The following is a 22751-nucleotide window of genomic DNA, read 5'->3' as shown; positions in this document are numbered from 1 at the left end:
TGTAGTTTGTTAAAGACGCTGGGAATGTAGCTCTGTGAGGAGTCACCTAACAACTCTCAGCCCCCTTGGAAAATTACTGTTCCCAAGCTTATTTGGGAAAAGCCATGACTATTATAAGTGCTATAATGATTTAAGGTGTGGAGGGAGAGTCGCGAAAGGTACTTACTGCTAGATATTTGCAAAACTAAATGAGGAAGAAGAAAATACAAAAAAATCGTCAAAACCCCGAAACCCTCCAGTGTCTTTTAGAGCATTTCCTTCAGCTGAGTCAATATGCTGTAATGGTTAGACAGTTCAGGTCCTCCCTGGGTGTCCTTCAGCCATTCACTGCTTCTCAATCTAACCTTCCTCACAAGGTTGTTGCGCAGGATTAAATGGGGCGGGGCAGAACCATGTCCACCACTGTGAGCTCCTTGGGGGGAAAGATGGGGTGTAAATACAATAAAAACAAATAAAATGCTTCATCACAAGAAATATGGATGTCCCTGAAGAATAGTCCCCTGTAGCCTCCAACAAGCGGAGGGCAGTGCCTGTTATGATTCATTATTATGTCTCAATTTCTCAGCCGAGACTGCTGCTAAGAGGAACCTAAAAAGTGTTCGGAGACCCCTGGAGACACTCTCGGGAGTCTCCCCCCCCCCGCCGCCTTTATAAGCCCTGCTGAGCAGTGAGCTGTTTGCACACTTATGCCAGGAGAGGGGTGGGATGTTTGAGGAACGAGTCCCAGAGTTACCACTGGGAATGCAATGGAGGGTCTCCTCCCTCCCTCTCTCCCCTCACCACCACCTCCCCAACTATGCTTACTTAGGCTAATGGAGGCCTTCCCATTCATCTGCCATTGCGCTGGGATACGGGGCAAACATTCCCCCGTGACCCTTGGCAGGCAGGTTCGCTCTTCAGGGCATCATTAAAAGCATCCCTGAGCTTGTCTGTGACATCCATTGAAAAGGCTTCTTCTCCCCCCCCCCCCCTTCCTGGGTCTACACACACACACCACAGGCCCAGTGTCTCTCCTTCCCTCCCTCCGCCACCCCTCCCCAGCTCTTTCCAGAGTGAAAATCCTTTGGTCGCGGCTGCAGATGGGGATGAAAAGGGTCTCTCCCCAGGTGGCTGAGAGGGGCTGTTGCCAAGAAGGAACTGGCGGCCTCATCTCTGGGGCAAGGGCTGCTTCGTCCCCGGCAGCAACTCGCCTCTGGCAAGGCTCCTGTGTCTCCGACAGCCTCGCCTGTCGCTTCGCATCAGCCTCGCCCCTTTGGCCAGCCTCCTCCAAGCCCTTAATCCGGTGATCCTCCGGGGTTATAAATATTAATGCCCACCACGAGCATCATCACCACCAGCAGCGCCTTCCCGTCGGGGCTATAAGCGTCAGAGGACCGCTCAAGTCACTATGACCTCCGCCACCACTAGTCCCAGCACATCCTCCACCTCCAGCGAATGGCCCCCTCACCACCACCACGAAGGAAGGCTGGGGACCCCATCCATGCTGGACCTGTTGGCCGATCTCAGCACCGAAGGGCTTCCCCGACTGGCGGCGGCCCCTTTGGATCTCTACGCATTCCCCTCCGGCGCTCCCTTTGGCCAAAGGTCTTCTACTGCCTCCGGAGGACTGCTCCGCATGGGTGAGGAAGACCCCGAGGTGGAAGAAGACGACGAGGGGGAGGAGGAGGAAAGAGAACGGGGGCCAGATGGAGGGCTGAGGAGGGCCGCTTTCCTAGGCAGACCCAAGCGCAAGCGCCTCATCACGCACACGCAGCGCCAGGCGGCCAACGTGCGGGAGAGGAAGAGGATGTTCAACCTCAACGAAGCCTTCGACCAGCTGCGCAGGAAGGTGCCCACCTTCGCCTACGAGAAGCGCCTCTCCAGGATCGAGACGCTGCGCTTGGCTATCGTCTACATCTCCTTCATGACCGAGCTGCTGGAGGGCCGCGGGAGCAGCTAGGGCGAGGCGGGGGGCCGTCCATCCAAGGATGGAGAGCACTCAGAAGCCCATAGCTGCGCGCTCCCGAGGCAGGCTGGAAGGCGGGAGAGAAGACGCAGGGAGACATTTCCTTCAGGCTGAAGGCAGCTCCTGAGTCGGTCTTCTCTAAAGAAGCTAAGGAGCGGGCGCACGTCGAAGCCATATAACTGGCACTCTTCAGTTATCACGGCTGACTTGCAAGGAAGGACTCCTCTGCCGCTTCTTTTGGACGGGAGAGGAGATCTGATGGGATGATGCTGCAACTGACAAGGGAAAGGGGTCGTTGGACCCCCAGTGGGCGACCTGACACGCTTTCTTCCCGAGAGTTGGGATCCCAGGGCCATTTGTTTTCAAAGGAGGGAGCCAGAAAAAAAATTTCTGAGGGGTTGGCGCAGAAGGGGCAAAGTATATTTCTAGGTGGGTGAGAAAGGAAAATAGCAGCCTTTTAATTATAGAAGTGCAGAAATGGGGGACAAATGGGGATTAGCTCCTTATTTGTGGGGTTTCGCCCCTCTGGCGCCGCCCAACTGGGGGTGCGGTTCCAGGCAAGGAAGGGCGCACTGGACGAAAGTTGGAAAGACATGGAATAAAATCCAGGCGAGGTAGAAGAGGAGAGAGAGGGGAAATGCTACGGGATGTGAAATCAGCAGGTAGCTTGGAACATTAATGGGAAGCTGAAAAGGGTTTTTGATTGAGTTTAGGGGATGTAATGGCTGTCGGAAGAAGAGAGTGGAGATGAGCCGATTGGGGGGCAAAGGCATTTCCAGTCACGGGCGTAGCCGGGGGGGGGGAGAGGAGGGCCACTGCCCCCCTAGATCAAGTAAAACAATAAAAATACTTAACTAACTGACCAAACACGTTGGTTCAGCCCCCTTAACAAAAGCCCTGCCTCTCTTAATAAAGTCCTGCCCCCCCAAAAAAAAATCCTGGCTACGCCCATGCCTCCCGCGCCGCTCTCTCGCCCTCTTTCAGAATGCGGGTTACGATGCACCTGTTTCCATTTCCTTGCTTTTCCATCTCGGCAAGGGAAGGAAGGCAAGACAATTCTTGAGGAAAGGCTTCTTGGGGGCAATGTGAGTGTAGCGGAATACAGAGGAATTTGTGGATCCCCAGAGTGCTGGGTGGCTGTCAGTTGGCCCAGATATGTTCACAGTTCCCTTTTCCATTTTCTATTTAACGCCCCAATCACCCACCCCTCCTCCCAGCGACGGGTTTTTTTACTACCACAAAGTGATCGGATGTAATCTTCGTTTTGACAAACTGAACGATTATGTTTTAATGATCTTCCTTCTCTCCTTCATACATAGTCACCTGTTCCATCAAGGAACTGAAATGCTGGTGGGGTGGGGAAGCTGTCGAATTTTCAGGAAGGTGGGGGCTGAGAGAGCAAAGACCACACACACACACACACACACACACAGTCTGCTCAATTCACAAGCCATATGGTTTTAACCACTAAGCAAAGTCAAATACGTTGTAATGTATGAATGAAGACATAGGTGGGTGGCTTCTTGCTCCCACCGCCACCATCTTTGGTACATGTGCCAGGGGGCACTTTGGCATCAAATCCACACTCATGTCGTCGTCCCCCCCCCGCAAAGAAGGAGAAGATGCTTCCATCGCATGTTCCAAGGTGAACATCTTTCCTCTGACGTAGAGTTTAATTTCTGGATCATATAAGATATCATGTGAAGTGGTATTTGTGCTTCCAAGTACTTTGGCTGAACTGGATTGTCTTTAACTTTAATATATCCATCCAGGTTCAGTGTAGTGTTTGTTGCTTCTGTCTTTTCTATTTGACTCCAGTGAAATGTAAGGGCAAACTGTAAGGGCATTCACAATTTGCATTAGATGCCATTGTTGCCTTTGTAAAAGTCTGGAACTATGCCAGAAAGGCACTCCTTTGTATTTCTGACAATATATTTATCACAGTTGAAATTTGCCTCCAAATATTCTTTTTACTGATATTATATTGTCTTAGGTGGCTTCCAGACTCTCACTTTTTTGCAGGTGGGATTCAAGTGCATATCCGCAAATTCAGGCTATCCAGTTACAGTGGCTGTTTTGTGCAACAAAACCTGCTTGAGAAAGAACAGGACTTTTTGTGGCGATGGGGAAACTGCACTGGAAAGTGTGGGGACAACAATTGCTTGATGCAACCTTGTATAACCTCCCCACAAGCATTTCAGAATGCATGTGTTATAAATAGCTGGTGTTGTATAAGCTCCCTACAAACTAATTAGTATAATGCTCAATAAACTGGAAATGATCTAGATTATGATATAGTATTTTGTGTGTTTGTTAAAATGGCTCCCTAGACTTCATCATTTATCTCAGAGTTAATTGGATGTGTTTTCCTACAGAGACTGGCCTGGAGTTCATGGTATAACTGGTGGATTTCACATACCAGGATATTTGTGATCAGATTATATTTCACTCTGTCACACTGGACAATGTCAGACACAGACAAGTTCATTAAAAGTATTCAGATGTTCCCTGATGTTTTGGTTTCATAAAATAAATACTGTGTTCATTACACAACTCTGCTTTCCACCTAGTGTGCTTTGATAAAATTAAAATGCTATCACTATTTTAAGTGGAATTCTTCATAATTAAGCACATATCTGCCAAATAATACAAATGTTGTTACTTTCCCCTTCTTGGCTTAATGTTAAAACACTTGAACATGACTAAATTGCGTTTTTCTACAATGAAAAAAATTAAAAGCCAGGGAAAAAAATCTGTTCATGCTTCACCCCCAAATTCATCGTCTTTATAGTATTCAAACAATTAGTTATTATGACTTTACTATAGCAGAACTTCATAGTGGAGCAAGGGTGTCGTGCCAGGTATCAACCAGTAGCCAGACACACAGAAAATAAAAATATCTGTTAAAAGCATGTCCATAGGTTAACCATGTAGCAACTGAGCTTCTGATACCCAGTATAATCTTTGGAAGACAGAATTTGATTATCTGACTAGGAGATGTTCTGGATTAAATACAGGCATTGGAAATGTATGTCATCTGTGGTCTGTTCTACACATACATCAAATGGATGTGATGATTTGCTGAATGTTCCCACAGGAATTTCAAGCCTGGAACAGAACCCATATCCACATTAGATCACCCTCCTTTGGATCCTGCTTCTGGTAGGTGAGAACATATAAATAGCTCATTGGTGAAGAGTGCAAGTAATTTGTGGTTTTTCCCTTCAAAATACTCAGAAGTGGAGACTTGGTCCTTCTCGGGCTGCTGCTGATCACAGGTGTAGCAAAAATGGTGTCTTCCAGATGTTGATAGACTACAGCTCCCATTATCCCTGATCATTGGCTTTGCAGGTTGGGACTGATGCACACTGGAGCCCAATCTCTAGAGGGCATCACATTGGTTACCTCTCAACAAATTAGGTAAACACACTTTATAACTGAAGTGATTGTGTGTTGGATGGTTGGTTTTATTTAGCTATCAGAACCAGAGTACAAAACATATCATAAGAAACCACCCAGGAAATAATTATGACCTTAGTTTCTGGTTCAGAATCTTTTGGGAATATTCAGCCAGTGCATCTTATTCACCCGCCTTTTTCTTTTTTAAATCACTTAGGGCAGTGTTTCCCAATCAGCTTGGGACATTTTTAATTTAACTTATATACCATTTTGTATTTCAACAGTAACATCTAAGTGGTTTACACATCCAAATAAAAAAAAAAGAAATCATATTAGAAATGCAATACAAATTCCACATTCCTAGCATAGATTCCTTCAAAGAAACCTGGGAATTGTCCTTTTCTGAGGGCTTTTGAAATTTTTTATTAGAGACTTTTGATTCTAAAACTATAGTCCCAGAGTTCCTTAGCTGGCAGGCTTGAGTTAAACAGATCTGGAACTGGTTTAGATTTTGAATGGAGATATGCCCAATGAGCAGCCAAAAATAAATGCTCCTAACAGATGGTTACTCAATCACTAATGTTGTGCTTAAGAACATAAGGAGAGCCCACCTGGATCAGGCCAAGGACCCATTGAGTTTAGCCGTTTGTTCTTACAGAGGCGAACCAGATGCCTATGGGAAGCCCAAAGCAGAATCTAAGTGAGGGAGTCTTCTTCACTCCTGTAATGCCCAGCAAATGGTCTTCAAAGGAATTCTGCCCCCAATAGTTAAATAGTCATCACGGCTAGTATCCTTTGAGGGCCTTACACTCCATGAATTTCTCTAGTCCTCTTTCAAAGTCATCCAAGTTGGTGGCCATCGATACTTCTGGTGGGAGCAAATTCCAAAGTTTAACTATGCACTCTGTAAAGACATACTTTCTTTTGGATGTCCTGAATCTTCCGGTAGTTTTTTGGATGTACTTTGGGTGTATGTGTCACATGGCAAACCTATGTCAAAGTGAAAATTGGGTGACAGATGGGTGTAATTAACCCCCATAGACTGTGATATAATCTTCTCCTTCCCCATTCCCCACCTACCCTGAGTACATGAGAGTTGTCTTCTGCTTGGTGTTCTGGAAGATATTTTGGCTACAGAAGACCCAGTTTCACGATCTACCACAGGGTCCCCCAAACTCAACTCTCCAGCTGTTTTTGGACTACAATACCCATCATCCCTGGCCACTGGTCTTGCTAGTTAGGGATTCTGGGAGTTGTAGTCCAAAAACAGTGGGAGACTCGAGTTGGGGAAACCCTGATCTATCACAATGGCTGATTAACAGAGTTGTAAGTGCTAAACTGGGATGCGAGTGGCGCTGTGGGTTAAACCACAGAGCCTAGGACTTGCCGATCAGAAGGTCGGCGGTTCAAATCCCTGCGACGGGGTGAGCTCCCGTTGCTCAGTCCCAGCTCCTGCCCACCTAGCAGTTCAAAAGCACGTCAAAGTGCAAGTAGATAAATAGGTACCGCTCCTACAGGAAAGTAAACGGCATTTCCGTGCACTGCTCTGGTTCACCAGAAGCGGCTTGTGGGATGTAAAACACAGGAGCAGTCAATTACAACATTCCTAGAGTGTACATGTTAAGACATGGGGAGGGATGTCTGTCCAGCCAGCAGGTAAACTTCCTGGGACAGACTTCCTCTGCATGTGACCAGAGGTGGGTGTGGCCTCACCTGTGCAGGTAATGTTAAAAGCACAGGGCAGGGGCAGCCATCCCTCTCTCTCTGCCATCTTCCTTCGAAGAAGCAACATCTGCTAAAGATGCCCTCTTGGCACCCAGCCAAGAGAGGAGAAAGGGACTATCTTCTTATAAGATAGATTCTAAATGTATGTTACCTTTTTAAGCCTTTCTGCCTTCTGGGATCCTATTGTGAACAGAACGTGAGTAAACTCTTTTTTATAGTTTTATGAAAGACTGTGCCGTGTCTTGTATTTTAAGAGGGAACAAAGGGGAAATTACCAGAGTAATTACTATAGAGGTTCTAGCGAACCTGAGCACACGTTACCGTTGCGAACTTAAAAAGGGGAATGTCTTATTCTGCTGATATTTTGGGAACTTGTTAGCACAAGTTGGATAAGGATATAATCTCACAATATATCCTCTCCTGTACCCCTGAACATTCCCACGTGGCTTAGTCATGCTGGCCACATGACCTGGAAGATGTACACCGGCTCCCTCGGCCAATAAAGTGAGATGAGCACCGCAACCCCAGAGTCGTCCATGACTGGACCTAATGGTCAGGGGTCTTTTTACCTTTACCTTTAAGTGCTAAACTATACTACTACCTTCAAGTGCAGAAAAGGATCCTCTCCCATCACCAGTGTTGAAGATGCAACTACAAGTCCACTTGGGTTTTGTATGTAGCTATCATCATCATCAGTGATTTCATTTATTAATTTCTTCTAAGGCCACATTCACACTATAGATTTAAAGCACTGTGATATCACTTTAAACAAGCATGGCTTCCATACCTGCACACTTAATGTACACGAGAAGAGGTCCTATGTGCATATCAGGCAGTGAAATGTCTTGGTCTATTCATGAATAGCTGCATAGACATGGAGATTTCAGCAGGCATAGTATGCCTTGCAAGCTACACCTGCTGAAATCCCATTTTCTACACAGACTTTTAGAGATGTGTCTCCTTTACACTTCACTACCACAGTTAAAAGGATTGTTGCAGTGAGAGCCAGCGTGGTGTAGTGGTTAAGAGCGGTGGAGTCGTAATCTGGTGAACCGGGTTTGATTGTCTGCTCCTTCACATGCAGCTGCTGGGTGACCTTGGGCTAGTCACACTTCCGTGAAGTCTCTCAGCCTCACTCACCTCACAGAGTGTTTGCTGTGGGGAAGGAAGGGAAAGGAGATTGTTAGCTGCTTTGAGACTCCTTAGGGTAGTGATAAAACGGGATATCAAATCCAAACAACAACTCCTCCTACTACTCCTCCTCTTCTTCTTCTTCTTCCTTCATGGATCCTTTTATCTCTTGAAACTGAGCAGTAAACTGAGTGTGCTCTCCCTCTCTCTCTTCCTCTCTCTTCCAACTCAATACTATTTGGGGGGGGTTGTGTCTTACATCTTTAAAAGCAGCAGGTCTGAGTGTTTGATTTGTTCACTTCTTAAGTCTGAGGAGAATAATCAGATCTGCAAGAAACTGAAGACTAAAGACTTTATAAGGGGGAGGGCAGAAATAATGGTTTGTTTGTTTTTGGTAAAATTCCTTTTGTATGGAATTAATTTTATTCTGCATTGGAGTTGGTGTTGAATTTCCACAAAATCTTATCAGATCTCTGGAAACTTTGCCAAATGATCATTAAGCTGATATTTTAGCTCCTCTTAAGATGGTATCTTCTTCATACACAGAACACAACTGTTAATCATGGGCGGGTGTAGAATTAAACATTAGCCAAGCAACGTTTCCTTGGCTTCTTACAATCCGATAGGAGGGGGAGAAATTTGTGGGTGAGGTCCAACAGACAGTTCAACAGACACCCTATAGCAGTACTAAGCTATTAAAACAAAATATACTCTATGCTTCCCAAGGCTACAGTGTAGCAACAAACAAGCCTGATGTACATCACTGGTATATTTTTTCACAGTGATGTGTTTGACACCCCATTGACACAATGGGATTGTTCATTCAAATGTCGTGTCTTCAGCACTGTAAGTTAATATGAGAGCAAGCTCAGTTCCCATAGCCTACTGTGCTAATAACCTAAACCTCTCCCTGTATGTTGATATAGTACTTTGGTAGTCTGATAAATCTGAATCTATGGTGTTTTGCTAGGAGCTCTGGATGACTAAGATATGAACATGGGTGGGATCAGAGATCTCTAGCCCTCTAGGCATTGTTGGGGCACATTTCCTATTGTCCCTGGCCATTGGTCACACTGACTGGGACTGATGGGAGTTGGATTCCAATAATATTGGCACGGCCATGGGTTCCTCATCCCTGGTGGTCCAGATGGCAAACAGCACTATATGCCATTATTCAGTACAGAGCTTTTCTCATAAGGTGGTAACTGTCCAAAAAGAAGAATGAAACTGGTTTCATCTGCTACACATTGTGCATACATTGAGCGGCTTTCGTTGAAGGAATCTGTGAAAGGCAGCAGCACAGTGCTAATACTTCCCACAAAATGCACAAGACATGCTCAATGTTCAATAGGAACAGAACATCAGTGGTGAAAGGAGTCTGGGCATTGTCAGGACCTCAAGGCATGTCCCAATGGCCAAATAGCCATATAGCTATTGAAGCCACATCTTACCAGGGGAGTTCAACTGTGGGCTAACCCTGCCCACAACCACTGGTGCACCTGACAGCCACACACACTAACACTTTCCGTGTGCATGAGAAGGAGCCTTGTGCATGTGTGAACATACGCACATAGAGCATCTTCATGCAAGGAGAGATCCTCATTGGCCCTGGACCCCTCCCTGCTCCCATGGAGGTGTTTTATGCATTGATATGTACATAGGGCCTCTTCCCATGTACATCACGCATGCAGGTAGCGGGCATGACTAGTGAGGTGGCAGAAGGGGATGTATCTGTGAACATCCCTGCTATAAAAGCCAATAACTGGAGCTGAAGTAATGCATAGGGATTCAGATCATTGGTTCTTCAAGCAAAACAAAACACACACAAAAACCACTCAGGATATAGGTTTTGAAATTGGATCTTGAATGCTGAGCAAATTTGTCATTTGGGGATTAATTCCAATGTATGTGGAACTTAGGTGTGACAGTAAGAAATTGCTCAGATCTGAGTGAGAAATTGAGTGCTGGCAAAAACTTATAACTAATTTCAAATCTACACAATCTGAAGCCTAAACCAGTGATATTCCAGAAAGAGATATCAATATCCTCACTTCCCTTTTGATGCATTGCCCCCTTTCAGACATGATCACATAGAAGTCATAGAATCATAGAGTTGGACAGGACCCCCAGGGTCAGCCCTCTGCAATGCAGGAATCCTGCCAACAGCTGTCCTTGGGTGGGCTCCAACTTCCAAACCTCTGGTTAATAGCCAGAAAGTACATCCTGGCATGACTTACTGCACTGCCCAGGTCTAGAGAGGAACCATGATAATTGCAGAAGGTATGAAATCAGCCTTCATTTACATGAGCTTTAAATTTCCCTAGGTAGATGCCATTCCCCAATTCATTAGCCCAAGCTGATCTGCTTGTGTGGTCCTTAGCTGGATTGAGAGGGAGGAGGAGTTGGAACAGCTCCAGCATTGGCTTCCAATCAGTTAGGCTGGCTGGAAAATATTTCCATATATCCATAAGGGCATATACGTGCATATTGGGACAACAAGCTTCTGTTTCTTTTCACTCACACCAGCCACTGAATACAGCCTGCTTCTAGTAAGAAAGAAGATTTACTCTGCCCTTTCCTTCTTCAGGTACACACATACCTGTTCACTGTTGTAAGGCAGATGATGGCCACTTTGGTCCTCATGGGTATGAATTCCATTCTTTTAGCGAAGAAGCTTTGTACAGCCAGTACGTTCCATCACAGAAAGTTGTGATTCAAATCTGAGCTCACATGCGCACTCAGCCATTAGTTATCTCATACAAGTCCAGGTCTAAAGGGCTTTTCAAGTCATTTTACATGATAAAGCCACCAGTTCTCACATGAGAACAATGCTAAGCGCTCCCTCTCCAATATCTCATAATGTTGCACCAAGCCAATCTTTGACTGTGTTAATTTTCAGGAATGTACTTTAGGAACTCAGGGCACTATATGATGTTCTCATGCCCATTTTTTGTCCTCACAATTCTATGAAGTAGATTGAGCTAAGAAATACTAGTTAAACATTTCCAAGTGAACTTTGTGGCTGACCAGGAATACAAACCTGGATTGCCTTGGTTCTAACACTCTGCTCATTAAACCACAATGACTATGAAACTCCATTTCACTTACCGTAATTTACTCCTTACATGTCCAAGACTGATATATAGAAAGTCCTTGAAGACCTCCACCATCATTTGATACTGTCTCCAGAGTCAAACCATCTTCTTGTATCCAGGGCTTTTTTCCAGCCAGAACTTACCGGAACTCAATTCCAGCACCTCTCAGGTGGGTACCATTGCCATTATAAGAGAACAAGAGAGGTGTTCATGGTGCAGGTGCTTTTGTGGGTGCTTGGGCACCCAGGGCCCCAGCGAGTTGGCACCTATGTCACCGTGAGCTCCAGCACCTCTTTTTCTAGGAAAAATTAGCACTGCTTATATCAATCTGTACATCTGTCTGCTGAGACTCTTTCTCTTGCCTTCATACATTGCTCTGTGAGGACCGACGTCTAAAAAAATGTCTTAAGCCACTTTAAATTGTGGTGGAGAACCTCCATCCCAGGGAGCAGAGACAGTCCTTCAGGCCTCCCTGACCAGCTCTTGAGATTCTCCTCACATCACAACCCTTATCAGCTATGCTGCATACTTTGCTTGAATGCTGTTGCCTGGTAGGAATCTGTCCTCTTGCTGGCCTGGAGGGAGACAGAATGTCTTTGTAGATACATTCTGCAGGGATGGAATTTTGCCTACAATAGGTGAGAGTCACATTGATTGTTCTGGCACTTTTGCTTCTGACTTTGCCCACCTCTGCCAGGCACACCCTGGATGGTTCCCCCACAGGAAATGTGGGGCTCTCCAGTCCTGCTTTCAATAAATAATAAAGCTTCCATGCATTTACTTGACAGTAAATTCCACTGAATTCAATAGGATTTCTCTTGGCGCAAACATGCATAGGATGGTGTTGCAAGATAGAAAAGGAAAAGCTGTGATGCTGAGACAGTGCTGGTCCACAGATCCCATCTTCCCTGACCATTGACTATGCTGGCTGAGGTTGATGGGAGTCCAACAACATCTGGAGGGGTTGCTGGTTCTTCTGCCTCTGCTGTAAATAGGATTTCATAACTGGCGCAGGATTTCAACCAAATATTTCACCTTGTTTACATTTTAAAAGCTCATAGTAGTCACCTACACCATATAGTATTTACAAATTGGCACATGACTGAGCTGTAGCAAGTGCGACTGGTATCCCCCACGGCTACTGCAAGAGCTGCAATACAAAAAATATTTACTGTTATTCTGTTGAAATTCTTCTGTCCTGAAAGCTAATGAAAATATTAATGTGAACGTGCAAGGAACAACTAATGGAACTGCCAAAACCACCAGGATTAATCCTAAATAATTCCACAGTGGTTTAAAGAGTGGTCCTGGATTTTCTACTGAGAACCATGTACGCAATAGACTTGTTTATACCAAAGTATTACGTAGAAAATGAGAGTTGAACTGATACGGTTTACTTAGCTGATAGGCTTCTGATCTTCTTCCTGAAGCACTTTTCTTTAATTAAAATGGGGTTCTCTGGGAAATTGCATCCTCTTGTGGCCATTAGTTATACAACACACTCCCTTTCACACCTCCTGAACAAGGATCCAAAGCGTACAGAAGTTAGAATTAAAGAAGATATTGCTGTCATTTGGTTTACATCAAAATAGTGTTCTCATTTGAGATTAAAATTTTATTCCCATGTTATTATATACTGATATACTTTCGCCTTGCTAATCAATATTATGATGGATTTTTTAAAAATGTACATTTTAAAAAAATGAATGGGAACAAGTAAAACGATTCTCCATCTTTTGCATTTCTATTTGTGGTTCTAAGGACCAGATATGGTTCTTAGAATTTCGAAGTACCAATTTGTCAAGAGGAAGTTCGATTTTAATGTGTAAATATATACAGAACATCATTATTTGTCTGAATGAGCAACCTTAAGGGTAACCCAGTCTCTGCGTAATCAGCACAGCACTGTGTATAGGACTGCATTGACTGAGACTTCGTGGCATATCCATAAGATTCCTCCAAGCCTGAGCCACATATTTTCTCTGATGTGCCTGTGGAGCTACATAACTTTACCATTCAAATATGTGTGGAACACCCTCCCATCAGATGTCAAAGAAATAAACAACTATCTGACACTTAGAAGACATCTGAAGTCAGCCCTGTTTAGGGAAGTTTTTAATGACTGATCTTTTAATCTATTTTTAATCTTTTGTTGGAAGCTGCCCAGAGTGGCTGAGGAAACCCAACCAGATGGGCGGGGTAGAAATATTTTATTTTATTTTATTTTATTTTATTTTATTTTATTTTATTTTATTTTATTTTATTTTATTATTTTATTTTATTTTATTTTATTTTATTTTATTTTATTTTATTTTATTTTATTTTATTTTATTTTATTTTATTTTATTTTATTTTATTATTATTATTATTATTATTATTATTAGGAACGTTTATATAATTTTGCAGAGTTTAAACGATCCCCTGTTTGAGTTTATGCAGTGACAAGCGGGTTGCTAACTCGTTTGAGTCCTATCAATAATTATACCTTCCTGGTTGATAATCCCTTTCTGTCCCTCTTAAAGAAAACACACATGAATCTGAATCATATTAACATAAACTACTTTACTATCAGATTCATTCAGGTTTACAGAATTGTTTCTGAAGGCAGGCTTAGGTTACATAACAGATAAACTATATACTAGATAGTAGTGAGTCATGAGAAGACTGCATCCGAGCAGTTACCAGTTAACTCTCCTTGCAGCAACCGACCAACCGACCAACTGACAAAACTGCCTTCCACATAGAGGCAGTTAGTCCTCTCACGGAATGTTGGACTTGACTGACAGATTTATATCCCACATCATCATCATCATCATCATCCATCCTGTGTGTGTGGAGATTGGTCTCATTCTCTGAAGGGAAAAAGGATGAAGGCACTTCTTTTTGTGTATACCAAAGCCTATATTTTTTTACAATATACTTCAACAGAAAGATATTGTCCAGATCAAGGAAAGTAATGGCACCACTCTATTTTGCTTTGATCAGGCCACATCTGGAATACTGTGTCCAGTTCTGGTCACCACAATTTAAGAAGGATGTTGACAAGCTGGAACATGTGCAGAGGAGGGCAACCAAGATGATCATGTAGGGTTGCCATACATCTAGAATTTGCCGGACATACCCAGAATACTGTAGTCGAAAGCAGTATCCAGGCAGAAATCAGGGGGAAAGAAAATGTCCAGGAAAATCCAGACATATGGCAAGCCATGTCAGCAGTGTCGTTTTTGCCAATTTTCCTTAAAAAATAGCTCCAAATAGCTCAAGTACAGCAATTTTTTGAAATATGGCGACCCTGTGATCACAGGTCTGGAAACCAAGCATTAAGAGCAGTTGAAGGAATTGGGCATGTTTAGCCTGGAAAAGAGGAAACTGAGAGGAGATGTGATAGCTTCAAATATCTGAAGGGTTGTCACATGGAAGATGAAAAAAGCTTCTCCTGCTCTGGATGGTAGAACTCAAACCAGTGGATTACAAGAAATGAGATTCTGACTATCCTATTGTGAATTAGAATCCTTGATCTCCAACTTTTAGTTATCATACCAACCTCTCTTCAGCACTCTCTCATATCAGCTCTCTCTCCAGAGTCTGAAGTTGCAATCCTATACTTGTCTACTCAGACATGTTCATTGGGACTTACTCCCAGGTAAGTGTGTATCAGATTTCACCTCAAAACTGCAATTCTAGGCACTTACAAGAAACCCAATTGATCTCAGACTCTTACTTCTAAGTAAAAATGCATAGGATTTGACCACGCATGTGTCAGGGATGGACAACTCCAGATGTTGTTGGACTTCAACTCCCATCAGCCCCAACCAGCAAGGTCAGCTGTCACAGGTGATGGGACTTTTAGTCCAGGAATATCTAGAGAGCTATGGGTTCCCCTACCCTGAGACTTTGCCGGGACACGGGTGGCGCTGTGGGTAAAACCTCAGCGCCTAGGGCTTGCCGATCGTCAGGTCGGCGGTTCAAATCCCCGTGGTGGGGTGCGCTCCCGCTGCTCGGTCCCAGCGCCTGCCAACCTAGCAGTTCGAAAGCACCCCCGGGTGCAAGTAGATAAATAGGGACCGCTTACTAGTGGGAAGGTAAACGGCGTTCCGTGTGCTGCGCTGGCTTGCCAGTTGCAGCTTGTCATGCTGGCCACGTGACCCGGAAGTGTCTTCAGACAGCGCTGGCCCCCGGCCTCTTAAGTGAGATGGACGCACAACCCTAGAGTCTGGCAAGACTGGCCCGTACGGGTAGGGGTACCTTTACCTTACCCTGAGACTTTATCTGTATATCTAGGAACATGACTTGCTTTTTTTAAAAAAAGTTTGGAATCAGTTGTCTTGACATTACAAATACTTTTGAAATCCCAGTGATAGTTAACAAAGTCAATCTAACCTACCCTCCCAAGAGCAGAGCAAAAAGTAAGAGGCACCATTTTGCCATCTGGCGAGGTTCCAGTTCCGTTGCCATATATGTGATGCTGGACCTCTGCAGATCCTTTCATTTTCAAGGGCCTCCGTCCAAGTTTTGGCTGAGCCTGGCCTTGGGAGTTAGCAAAGAGAAATTCAACCCAGGTCAAGCTGACCAAGGTCAAAGCTTGCCTCAGTTCATTAGAGACAGCTGGTTATTGCCTCTTTTTTATTGTCATGGCTGACCAAGCCCCTTCCTACCCATCCCCAAAACAACTCATTTTAATTTTTTTAAAGCATTTGATGTCATGGATGTTTAACTTGCTGATCTTCATTTTATGACTTTGTTAACAAAGATCCAGATAACTATCTACGGAAAGGGTCGGTGATGAGGGGATTCTATGCTGTGCGGATCTATCTCTCACTCTGGACAAGGTCCAGGGCTCTAAAGGCCTGCCAGAATGTCTTCAGTCTCTCCCTCTCCACTGTGAAAATGGGCCCTTTGTAGGATCAATAGTGTTCACCTGATTCCAGCATGGCTGTTGGAGGATGGAATTACCACATCTCTAAACTGAAACAACACCCATGATTCTGTATGAATATTGGAGCAATCTCTATACTCTACTGAAAGAAACAGTGTGATCCACTGATCCCTGATCATACATGGAAATACTTGTGGTTTGTGATTCTCTCAGCCTCGGTTTCCATGTTTTGTAGACCAAGGAGATCTAGGGATTGATGACCCAGGCGTGCTGTATAAATAGCCACAATGCTTCTGTTGATTTGATAGATTTCCATTGATTGGTTCCTACCTGAATTTGATTTCAATGGGACTTCTGTGTTAAGTGTGTCCTACAGTGTGCCTGGTGTGAGATATATATATATATGGAAGGAGCCCTTATACTCCTTTTATTGTGCTGCTGATTTCAGGATGTGATAATCCAACCCATGTTTCAAGAAGAAGAGGAGTTTGGATTTGATATCCCGCCTTTCACTCCCTTTAAGGAGTCTCAAAGCGGCTAACATTCTCCTTTCCCTTCCTCCCCCACAACAAACACTCTGTGAGGTGAGTGGGGCTGAGAGACTTCAGAGAAGTGTGACTGGCCCAAGGTCACCCAGCAGCTGCATGTGGAGGAGCGGAGACGCGAACCCAGTTCCCCAGATTACGAGACTACCGCTCTTAACCACTACACCACACTGGCTTCAAGTTATTAAATATTGATTTGTTTGTTCTTCACTACAATGTATTACTCATGGGCCTGCCTTTGAAGATAGTTCAGAAACTGCAGCTGATGCAGAATTCAGTGGCCATATTGTTGACTGAGACCAAGAGGTCTGAACGTGTAACACTGAGCCTGGCCCAACTGAATGAGCTGCTGATTAGTTTCCAGGCTCAGTTTGGTTTGGAATTCAGCCTGATCAGTTGCAGAGTCCTAATAATTTGGGGGAAACTGCAGTCTTCACTATGTTCATCATATTAAAAGTGCATTTAAGGGATGGTTTGGTGGTGCAGGGTGGAAATGGAAAGCAATATAGAAATCATCTAAATAAGGAAATATACTGGATAGTGGGGTGGTAAAGAAGAGAGAGATGACTGATACCCTGCTTCAGAGAGGCATCTTGGCAGATTCTGGCAGGGGCTTGCTGAACTAGGTAGAGACTAATGGGAGCTAATGGGGCAGAAACATCAGTTTCCTGGAGGTAAGCACCACTGAATTCCTTCTGGTAGAGCAATTTACATGTCCTCCTTAATCTCACGGCAGCAAAAACAGCAACATCAAATCCATTATTTGGTTTAGGCTTCATTATGGCCCAGGCTTCCCTGGGCTGCAGCAATGAAGTGGACTCTCTGGTCCATGGTGGACTCTCTCTCGTCTAACATTGTGTATGCCATCAAATGCCAACAGTGTCCTTCAGCTCTCTATATTGGACAAACAGGCCAAACCTTACGCCAAAGAATAAACGGACATAAATCCGACATCAGGAACCACAAGACAGAGAAACCAGTAGGAGAACACTTCAATCTCCCAGGACATTCTATACAAGATCTCAAAGTAGCTGTTCTATTACAAAGGAATTTCAGAAATAGACTGGAAAGAGAAGCTGCTGAATTGCAACTTATCACCAAACTTAAAACTATGGAGAGACCTGGTTTGAACAAAGACATTGGATTCTTATCTCATTATACATGACAAAGCCATTTTTCACCTTCTCACCCCTTGCTTTTTCCTGTTAGACCTATTGCAGTCGTTAAGAGTCGTCAACAGGCTCATCGCAGCTATCTGCCAATCACCCATTCCCACCACCCTTCTGAGTAATACCCCTCCCCACCTTCTCACTATATAGAAAGGTCCGGTGACTTCTGTTTCAGTGTATCTGAAGAAGTGTGCATGCACACGAAAGCTCATACCTAGAACTAACTCAGTTGGTCTTTAAGGTGCTACTGGAAGGAATTTTTTTATTTTGTTTTGACCATGGCAGACCAACACGGCTACCTATCTGTCTCTGGTCCATGAAAGCTTAGAAATGTGATTGTCTTTAAGGTGCCCCAAGAGACGAGCTTGTCTCAGTTGCAGCAGCCTAACACAGATCTTGCTTATCTGTTGCTAATGTTTTTGTTTCAGGTTTGAAAGAACAGAACCCTCTGCAAATGCAGCATGCAGTCTAGTAAACTGGGCACCATCTAGTAAGCCTAGATATTAAACTCTTATTGCTGACGGATTTAAGAAAAGAAAACACACACACACACACACACACAGCCTCCGGTGTGGAAACACCTTTCCTGTCACGTATGAAAACGCCCCACGGCCCGTGTAAAGTGGCCCTTCGCTTTCCGTTAACTGCCTGAGAGGCTAAACTCTCACTCTTTTTAGTAATTATCCATCAAATTTAAGCTCAAAAGCAGCTGGGAGGGGGTTTAAGGCCGGCCTCGCTTTTTTTAAGGTTTTAACTAGAGCCTCTCTTCCAGTACGCTAGCAATTGTATTCACGTGCAGGAAGAAGGGGGAGAAGGGGGGGTCTGTTAAGTTTCCAAGATTTCTCTCTCTCTCTTTCGTTGGCAGCACTTGAAGGGGTTCCGTTTGTTCCTTTTTTCCAGCAACTGACTTGTGGCTTATTAAAAAAAAAAAAAAAATCCATCTCGTGCGTTTTTTGTTGGGTGGTTATATTAGATTGGAGTGGTAAGTTCCAGATAACGCAATCGCCTTGGCTGCAAAATAATAATAATAAAACGTTATATCTGGTGGTGTTAAACAAACGGGGCATTTCGACTCGAGATGCGAGAGGGAAATAAATAAACTTGGCACACTCGGGCAACCCTCCTGCTTCGGAAGAATGGTGGGTTTCCTTGAACACTTTTTTTTTTGTTTTCGCTGCCAAAGCTGCTTCGGCCGGCCGAAGGTTGCCCCGTGGGTTGCTCCAGCGGAGGAGATAGAGATTAGCCTTGGTTTGAGTCAGGACGCCCTTAGGTCGATTTCATGGACCGCCCGGGAAGAAAGGGAAAGTTCGCTTCGAACAACTCGGTTTCCGCTCCATAGCAAAGCGGCCTTTCGATACCGCCTGGCCAACATTCCTCTGGTGGGTGGGGGACGTGTGGCCTTCGGAATTTTGGTGGCCTCCAGCTCCCATTAGCCGCAGCCATTCAGGATGATGGGGGCTGTAGTCCAGCAATTTCTGGCGCGGAAGGGTCGCAGGTTCCACATCCCAGCATGCTGTAGTGGGAAGAGCTCGGAATTTCGACTCTTTCATTTCATTTCACTTTTAATATATATACCGCCTTTCTATATTACTATGCACAAGGCGGTTTACGACAATCAGAGTTCGGCACAGGCAGGAAACTCACTGGCTGTTCACACACCAACACACGCTATTTCTCGCCAGCTTAAGCTACCTCGCAGGGTTGTTGGGAGGATAAAAAAGGAAATGGGGGTGGAATATAACTCGCTTTATGTTCCTGGAAGAGCGACCGGGTAGAAATGCAAATGATTATTGTTTTCTATTTCAGTGGGGTTTTTTTGCAGAATTATAAGAGGTATAACATCAGCCCTGAGACAACTGAGCCAACAAGCTACATCGTAGGCAACCCTTCCGAGCAAAGCACGCGGATTCTCTTTCCAGGGCCTGCTAGTTCACACATACGTGCTAATCATATGTGCACGTGTGAAAGGCCTTGTGAAAAGGACACCGCTTGCCTCTTTCCTAAGACACAGCGCTGACCTACATTCAGTCTCTAGACATTAAATATTAACTAAACAAGTCGAGCGAAATCAGCGATGTGCCCGAACGTGTGAACCGGCTAACGCGGAAGACTTTTGTAACGCCTAAACCGGAAGAACGCTTGGAATCAGGATACCGAACCCTTATTTTCAAACTTCTTCCTCGGGTGTGCTTGCATAAGACTTCCGAAGGACTGGAGCAACTCGCCTCAAAAGGGACCTGGGTCCCAAACGGTGTGTGCTTCAGATGTCAGGCCACCACTCCGATCCTAACCTCCTTTTCTTTGAAGCCAGCCTGGTTGAGTTCAGTGGAAGGAGGTCAAGTATGTGCTCCGTGGCCTTCAGCTACAATGGAATGTATTCCCGAACGAAATGTCAAAACCGAAGGAAACAGGCGCTCGCAGCAGCGCAATGGGGAATTGGGAGAGACCTAGGGCGGAAGAACGGTGGGCCTTTCATCTCCGCCCACCCTTCCCCTTCCAGCGGTTCTCACCCTGTGGGTCCGCAGATGTTGTTGGACTACAACTCCCATCATCCCTGAGCTCTGGCCTTGCTAGCTGGGGTGATGGGAGTTGTAGTTCAACAACATCTGGGGACCCACAGGTTGAGAAAGGCTGCTAGGAAAAGCAACGCTTGGGGTTTTGCTACGCGTGGCCTGCAGTAAGGCGCTAGTCCGTGGCTTTACAGAATAGCACTGAATACCCAAGCCTGCCCAGCAAGGTCACCAGTTGCAGACTACAAATTATATAACCGTACATAGAATAGACTATACGCAGAATAGGCTAACGTTTTGTTTTTCTCCCTTCCCCCTCCCACCTCACTGTAAAGACCATACATGTTACTTTCCCCTCCATACTCTGAAAAGCAAAGCACAGAGGACCACGGAAATTCTGATCCGCCGACCTTCAAATGCTGCCCAGGAAACCTCCCAGGCCAAAAGAAACGGTTTCCAATGCGGCTGTTTCTCTTTCTATACCGCTCGCTTGAGCAGCCTGCATACCGCACAGAATGCTTGGCTTTCGGATCCTTCAGCTCCTAAGAAGGCCACTTTGGAAGTGGCTCCATTGAGGAGATCTTTGGCCCAGGGATGTGACTCTGAAGGTGTTGCTGAACAACAGCTCCTACTAGCCCTGATCATTGGCCCTTCTTGGGGTGGGAGTTGAATCCAGCAACATTTAGAGAACCACAGGTTACCCATCCTTGGGTCAAAGATCTCCCCTGAATTACCCTCAAGAAAGTCCTTTTCAATGTGGCCTTCTTCTTAAGAGCTGAAGGACCCCAAAATCAAGCACTTTGCGGGGTCTGGATACTGCTCACCGAGCTTTAAAGAAAGAGAATCAGCTGCATTGGAAACCATTCACTTTGACTTGTGAGGTCCAAGGAACTGGACATGTAGAAAGAAAGCCTGGAAGAACAATGCTAGCACCCTTCCAATGTTCCAATGAGCCATTAATCCGGGCTACCCCTGAGGAAAGAAGCAGTTACTAGATCAAGATGTCCCAAAACTAGGGTATCCAGCTGTTGTTGGACTACAGCTCCCCTCATCCCTGACCACTGGGTCCTGCTAGCTAGGGGTGATGGGAGTTGTAGTCCAACAACAGCTGGATACCCTAGTTTGGGAAACTCTGTAGTAGCTAGATGGAATGAGCGTAAGTTACAGATGGTTTTGGCTGAACATTGGGATTCACTTCCTGTCCTCAGGTCTGACAGTGGAACCAGTTTCCTAGAGAAGTGATGGGCTCTTCCTCTCATGAGGACTTCACGCAGCCACCTAGCTTTGGCTTCCCTACACAGAACAGCGGAGTTGGACTACAAGATCTTTTCCAGGTCTTAAGAGTCTCTTCATAGGCTTGGGTTCAGGGTGACAGACGATCGAAAATATAGCAAATGAAGGAAACGGACGCATTCTTCTTTCTTTGGCGATCACTAGTAGCAGAGTAAGGTTGTCTTCCATGAACACGGTTTCAACAGTGACTGTGGAGGCCAATTCTGGATCCACACGTCCTTCCACAGCGGGGACAAATGTTTCAGGGCGGGAGCTGATTACCGTGAGGGTTTGCCAAGCGTGTCTTCCTCTTAGCACGTTTCTCCCTTTCATCCTGAGTTCGATCGTCTTCAAAGTCTACGACACCTTTGATAAAGGCTGTTCTCCAGTTGCAGCGCCCGCATGCCAGTTTCTCCCAATTGTCGAGATGTTACTATGCCATGTCATGTGTGGAAAAGGGAAGTTGTTTACCACGGTGAGGATGATGTCTTCGTTTTGCAAGGTGCAGCTGAAGCCTCTCCTCACCTCTTCTGGGGTTCCCATCCTCGTATCCTGAAATGTCCTCCAGGTAATTCGCTCATTCATTATCCTAATTCAAGAAAGTGGTCCACATAAATAGAGTCGCCTGACACCTGCCCTCCACGCGCACCATTGACAGCAATGCGCTTGGCCCCTTTCAGTAGTTTAGGGGTGGCTTAGGCGTGGCTTGTACGTCCGAGGCGCCCAATAGTCTCCCCGTCTGGTGCATCAGCTGGAGTCCCTAGACAGCATTCCTCCCCCTTTCCGCCCTTTGGGAATGACTTCGATCGATCAGCAGCCGGGAAATCAATCCTGCGGGTAACCACACGAGTATACTGCAGAACATGCGAGGCCTCTGCGGGTTTCCTTACGTCTAGGGTGGGGTTAGGCGGGTGCCTTTGAAAGGCCCACCTGTACGCTTTTTATGTTACCGTATTTGCAAAAAGGAATGCGGTGGGCGGCACAAGCTTTGCATTCAGTTCTACACGCTTAACGGTGAGATTCCACACTTCCGTCCTTGTAGAACAAGAGGGTCCCTGTCTTGGAAAAAACAAGCAGGATTTTC

At 45.2% G+C, this 22751-nt stretch overlaps 1 protein-coding gene across 1 annotated transcript; it reads left to right on the top strand.

The window, feature by feature from the left end:
• The first annotated feature begins 1343 nt into the window (after window positions 1-1343).
• Window positions 1344-2087, top strand: FERD3L (Fer3 like bHLH transcription factor). Its single transcript, XM_081834927.1, has one exon. The coding sequence runs from the start codon at window positions 1388-1390 to the stop codon at window positions 1937-1939; it is 552 nt and encodes a 183-aa protein (XP_081691053.1). The 5' UTR covers window positions 1344-1387; the 3' UTR covers window positions 1940-2087.
• Window positions 2088-22751: the final 20664 nt, after the last annotated feature.

Source organism: Podarcis erhardii (genome assembly GCF_964252035.2).
Source record: "Podarcis erhardii genome assembly, chromosome: 12".
In the NCBI taxonomy this organism is placed as follows: Eukaryota; Metazoa; Chordata; class Lepidosauria; order Squamata; family Lacertidae; genus Podarcis; species Podarcis erhardii.
The sequence above is the reverse complement of the archived record's forward strand: the minus strand, read 5'-3'. Positions and strand labels throughout refer to the sequence as shown.

Bases quoted from the DNA above. Each gene is read 5' to 3' on its own strand.
- FERD3L (XM_081834927.1), top strand. From the start codon at position 1,388: ATGACCTCCGCCACCACTAGTCCCAGCACATCCTCCACCTCCAGCGAA.